The sequence below is a fragment of the Rutidosis leptorrhynchoides genome, chromosome 10 (genome assembly GCF_046630445.1).
Source record: "Rutidosis leptorrhynchoides isolate AG116_Rl617_1_P2 chromosome 10, CSIRO_AGI_Rlap_v1, whole genome shotgun sequence".
In the NCBI taxonomy this organism is placed as follows: Eukaryota; Viridiplantae; Streptophyta; class Magnoliopsida; order Asterales; family Asteraceae; genus Rutidosis; species Rutidosis leptorrhynchoides.
Window position 1 is genome coordinate 226,541,050 of NC_092342.1, and position 6,463 is coordinate 226,547,512.

Consider the following 6,463-nt stretch of genomic DNA (forward strand, 5'->3'; position numbering starts at 1 on the left):
AAAAATATTCTTGGAAAAACATTAAATAAATTTGTTTATTTACATAAAAAAAATCCTTAAAATAAATAAAACAATAAATAAATAAATAAATTACTTTTTAATTAAAAATTTTAATGGAAAAACTACTTTTATTATTTTATTTTGTGCATTATCCCATGACCTAACATTTAATACTTTTTAATTTTAAAATCCCATTAAGAATTAAATATTTTTTTTTCTTTTAATTATTTTATTCTTTTTACCTAATTTTTTCAAGTATAAATACCCCTCATTTCTCATTCAAACTCACACCAAAATTTCTCTCATTCTCTCTTTGAAGAATTACTACTAGTAAGTATTCTTTTCTTACTTTTATTTTTTTTACTTTTTACTTTTTACTATTTACTTTTTACTTCGGTTATTATTTTTACCGAAACATGTAAATAATGTTATAAATTATATGCAATTAAAAATAAAATAAATAACATGTATACACTATTACTATTACTAGAACCTATAACCTACTACTTATATTGTAACATAAAAACATTTTGGGATATGTATTAGAGATGTATAGATCTTCGAACTTTCTTGACGAATGGTTTCTATGAGATTCTAGGCAGAGGGTTTGGATTTCCGATTTAAAGGGTCCTATGGCTCAAGCCCCTAGATCTAAATTAGCCATTCGAAGGGAAATGGGTGATTGGAAGCTTATCTAATACGGCAAGTATCCTAAAATGGAAAACACTGATAAAATATAAACTCTCTAGTCATAGAAACTTAGTAAAATAAGAAACTTTCTAAAAATGGAAACTTTATAAAAATAGTAACTTACTAGGAATAGAAACTTAGTAAAACAAACACATACTTAAACTTAAACATGGGCAAAACACTTAACTACTCTTAAATGTCAATAGGTTGACTTTTCTGCTCACTCGTTCAACTCTTTATTCTGAGGAATAACTCTCTCTCTCTACTTACTAAGGTGAATTCATAGCCCCTCTTTAATTACTAGCAAACTTACTTACTTTTACTTGGGGTGAGACACATGCTGTTTTTACTTTTTACACTTTAGACACAAGTACCAAACTGTTAAACTATGCTATACCCGGCTATGTCCGACTAAGTCCCTACAGTGATATTTTTAATTGCTGCGGCATGCTTAATTATTGGGGGTAGGCCTATCGGGAGTAACGTCCCCGATACATTTGACCAAGTCATTGTATTACTTAATAATGAAATTAAACCGACAAGGACAGACACAATTTTTCATGGGGCAAAACTTGAACGTTTAGTCTAAATATGACGCATTGGCATAACTTTTTGATCCTGCGGGAGATCAACTTTACAAACTAAATCTTGTGGTCTAAAACAACGACAAACTTTTTGTTAAACCTATGAACTTCACTCAACCTTTTTGGTTGACACTTTAGCATGTTTTGTCTCAGGTACTGTTTGATTCAAGCTCTTATACTTACTGCTTATGTGATGCTACTTGGACATAGGATCAAGAGATATCGCATTTATTACTTCTGCATGTGAACATTTACGATATTGTTATTCCTGTCATTGTAACGACATTTCATTTTCCGCTGCGTACTCATTAAAGTTAAATTCATCATTTAGTATTGTTCTCGTTTATTATAATATGTTGGTATGTTTTGATATTAGTGACGTTCCTTCCAGACCCTATTGGGAGGACGTTACATGAATGATAAGCTACATCACCAGTTACAGTAACTAATGTTTCTCCACCCTTGTGTCTTCGACTGTGAACTGCTCTGACCTTGTTCCTCTTTCAATCTGCATCTATTCTTCTTTATATGTCCCTCTAATCCACAATGATAGCATTTATATATTAGTATTCTGTTATCAGCAGACCTGCCCCTGCTCTTGCTTCTGTCTCTCCATTTGTTTTTGCTACGCATTCGTTGTCTCCCCCGATTCTTGTGACAAAGGCATGGGTCTGATATGTGTCCATGTCCTTTCTCCTTGCCTCTTCACTGAATAGGGCATCGTTGACCATTGACATGGTAAGTTTGCCATTCGGGGCTGAGTTGCTGAGTGTTACGACCAGCGTTTCCCAACTATCGGGAAGAGAACTAAGTAACAATAGCGCCTGAACTTCATCGCCAAGAGGCATCTCTACAGACGATAACTGGTTGACCAAGCTTTGGAACTCACTGGTATGCTCGGCAACTGAAGTTCCAATTTTCAGCTTCATGTTCACTAAACACCTCATCAACAGGGCTTTATTCCGAGCAGTCTTGCCCTGGTACATGTCCTCCAACGTTTTCCAGAGGACATATGCGTCTGTCTCTTGTGAAACATGGTGGAAGACACTATGATCAATCCATTAACGGATCTGACCAATAATTTTTCGGTTTAACTTCTTCCATTCTTTCTCTTTGGCAGAATCAGGATTTGTACCCTTTAATTCAATTGGGTCAAACAAATCCTTACAGCTGAGGAGATCTTCCATATGTGGTTTGCACAACGTGTAGTTGGTGGCAGTGAGCATAATCATGGCTACGGAAGAAGATCCTGACTCTTCCGTGGACATTATCACCTTACAAATAATTTTTCAACACAAACGGGGTTGAAAACTTCAGAAAAACTAAAAAAACTCGACCAACGCCTCTAACCTAGCTCTGATACCACTTGTTGTGATTAAGAGGGGATCGACTGGACGTTGGTACACACAAATTTGAGAGAAAATAGATTACAGAATACTACAAAACTCAAAAACAAAAAATTCTCAAACTAACACACTAGAAATTCTCACCACTCTCTAGTGATGTATTCACTCTTGGTTAGGATTACACATATCTCACACACATTAACTAGGTTGTGATTACACTTTTTGTGAATGAATTACAAAGGAGGTTTTCACCCCTATTTATAGAAAACTTTGAGGAGGTGGAATGGTGTGAACGCGTAACGGTGTGAACGTAAAATGGTGGCTAGCCGTCATTGTGTTCAACTTTGCTACTTCCATGTGTTGTCAAAGTTGGCTACTAGCAGTCATTGTTTGCAATTTGAATACTTCCATATGAGTTGTCAAAGTTAGCTAGCCGTAATTATTTTCAACTTTGCTTCTTCAACTGTCTTCTTTGAACATCTAGAAAAATCTAGATTAATGCTGGAACTTATCAGAAAATTTATATTAACAAGTGTATTTTATCAACTTTAAACACGAAATAATATATAATCGAGTGATATATTGGTAACTATTTAGTGAGCTTGTAGTCATTGACGAAAACATTACAACGAATTAAGATGTGTTAAAGTTAAAATAAAGATGAATGATATATATCTCTCAAAATCCGAATTTCTGAGTTTTCCCACGAAACAGTTGGAGCAAAACTAAATGAGTATGATTTATATATTTTAAGTGTTCCTTTAAGCAACATTAACATCTTGTATTGTTGTGTTTGACTCCAAAGGGTGCAAATATAGGTTTTATGTGAAATTATTCTTATTAAGAACTAGGGTTTTCACATCAATTTGAAAAGATCTATCTGAGATATAAAATGAGACTTATTAAAATTAAACTTTTTGATACACATAAAAATCTAAATATTACTGTATGTAATCAAGTAGTTGTCATCTTATTATGCTTCAAATATTCTTTAGATAAAACGATACTCCTAGCAACATCAATAGCCTACAATATATCATTATCAATTGTTATATCAACGTCAATCCGTTGTAACTATTAATTAAATTATTAAATGATCATTGAAGCCGTATATATGAGTTAAAACTTATTACATCCTCAATTCTGAATTTTGCACATATTTTTATTTTCGTTATATTTTAATTGGTCTTAATATATTTTTTTTATTGAGTAAAACTTTTTTAAAATTGATGTATTTTTTAGTTCGATCATTGAAAAAATAATATACATGTCTATGAAAATTTTGGGACTTAGTAGTATTAACCCATTTCCACACCCTGTTAAGAATTTATTTCTTAATAAACAAACCCTGTTTTATTTTCAGTTCCTTATCTGCCTTTAGCATTCCATATTCACAGGTTCGTCACCCACATTATAACAACTGGAAAATGTAAGGGCTAGGTCGAATACCCGAATAAGTTTCGTATATCTGAATAAAAATGCATGTCCCTTTTCTCGAATAGTTTGATTAGAAAAATTCTTATCCTAAAAAAATAAAAAATGTCACATTTTTTTTTGGTAAGTGTGGAGCCAACTAAACTATACAAATTAGAATTGACTTTAAAGTTGCACAAAGTGAAGACTGAGTTATATTCTACTAATTCTTACTAGTTCTTGTAATAAATTTTTTTATTTTGACTTTTGAAAGTCTTTTTTTTTTTTACTTTTGACTTTAAGATTTTGTCTTTATGTTATATGATATATGATGATATTTGATAAAAATCATTGAATAGATTGAGTTTTAAATGTGTTTTCACTCATATAAATTTCATCAAATAATATTACTGTATTATGTAACATAAAAAAAATAACTCAAAGTTAAAAAAAAAAAAAGACTTTCAAAAGTTAAAATGAGATAGTTATTATCGGACGGACGTAAACAGACAAGGTTTTTCTTCTCAGTCACTAGACTAGACGAAAGAGTTTTGTACGCAGATATATGTAGCTTATATATCCTGATACATGTGGCTTATCCTGGTATCCCGTGACCGTTTCCGACTCTATTTATGACCACCTTAAACATGTCTTTCGTGAGGTTTGAATTTGAGACATCTCAAAAATAAAACTCAATGCCTCAACTACTTGACTATTTTAAAAGAAACCTGAAGGGAGTATTCTTCAAATTCTTATTGGTTTCACTAAACTAACAACACATGTAATATGGCTTTTCATCTTTGTTTAGGTGATACTGATCAGATTCCTCACTATTATGCTAACGCTATAGCTAGAATTTTTAAAAGAACATGCATGCTACAAGATTAATATATTTGTTTATGGATCCCAATTGGCACATGGTAAATGTCATACTTTTAGTCTGTCTTTTCTTTGTGTCTGCAGTTTAAGTTGGCATTCTTGAACTTTTTAACATTAACTGAATTTAGATGCTGCAGGAAAGAAAATTTAACAACATAAACTATTTCTGCCCATGACAAATTCATTTTTGACACTACTAAACATCCTCCATTTAGAATATTCAAACAAACAAAATAAGTCACAGTCATAAGTGTCAACATTTGCAATTTTTTTTTGACATAGTTTGGGATCATCCAGAAGGACTAAATAACTCGCGTGTTCATCTCCCGTAGTTGCATAACCCGTCCCAAATACTGTACATAACTTAAACTTGACATCTCAAAAGCTTTTATATATTGATTTCAATGTAGATCCTTGAGACCATAAAATGTCAAAGAAATGAATCTGTAAAGTTATACAAAGTCCTTATTTTTCTTTTTAAGAACTACAAATACCGAAATTAATTAACATGATCCGGACTACTTTTCGGTTTTTTGTATGAAGCCTTTACCTTTCAACTTACATTCCAATGCAGCTTCAGACAAAGAACATAACGGATTTATCGTTTTTACACCAATCAGATGTGGAAAGTTAACCATAGCTCGTGAACCACGAATCTTGAAAGCCACTTGATCATAAGCCAACGCAGCTTCTTCGGGTGTTGAAAACGTTCCAATCCAAATTCGTGCACCTTTTTTATTCGGATTCTTTATTTCGGCTGCAAATTTTCCCCATGGACGTCTTCTTACGCCTCTAAACCTTCTCCAGTCTTTATTTTTTTGGTCATTTTTCTTAATTACCTTTTCATTTTTTCCAAAATCAACTTTAAATTGTGGTTTGATCTCTTCAATATTATACGATGAACTTGGACTATCAAGTGGTGGCCCACCTTCCCAATAGTTAGTAACTTGAAAGACATTTGGAGTATGATTAATTGAGGATTGAGATTGAGTACGAGTGTAGGTTTTACTTTGGCTTTGAGTTGACTCACTGCATGAACTCGTTAGTAAATTATCATGCAAAAATGTGTTACTATTAACTTCTGATGATTTGGATGAAGTACTTATGACAGAAGTAAGTGAATCGACAAATGTATCGATGCAAAATGATGGTTCGATGGAATTATCAAACGAAAAGGGACTTGTGAAACTTGAACTCCGGCTGAAATTTGGTTTATCAGGTGACGAAGTATTTGTGGGTGGAAAAGGTGACTCGATATCGGGATCTTCGAGAAGGTATTGTCGAACGAAATCGAGCATTGCTGAATCCGAATCTGAGAGGCTTTCTGACATTTTAAAGTTGATCTGTAGTTATGTTTTTTAGTGATTCTTTTTGGTGAGTTTGAAATGAATTGCTTGGATTTCTATTTATAGCCGATAAATAACCAAATGGATAGTGATATATCCAACAATGTTTTTGATAAATTTACTCATTATGTGCATTAACAGATTGTACAGTACAAACAAGCAGTGCATAAAATGAGTGGATTTATCAAAATCATTGTTGGATATA

The 6,463-nt window shown here is 32.6% G+C and overlaps 1 protein-coding gene across 1 annotated transcript; it reads right to left on the minus strand.

Moving 5' to 3' along the window:
* Positions 1–5,430: 5,430 nt before the first annotated feature.
* LOC139870847 (uncharacterized) lies at positions 5,431–6,243 on the minus strand. Its single transcript, XM_071858617.1, has one exon. It carries the CDS (start codon positions 6,241–6,243, stop codon positions 5,431–5,433), a length of 813 nt encoding a protein of 270 aa, XP_071714718.1.
* Positions 6,244–6,463: the final 220 nt, after the last annotated feature.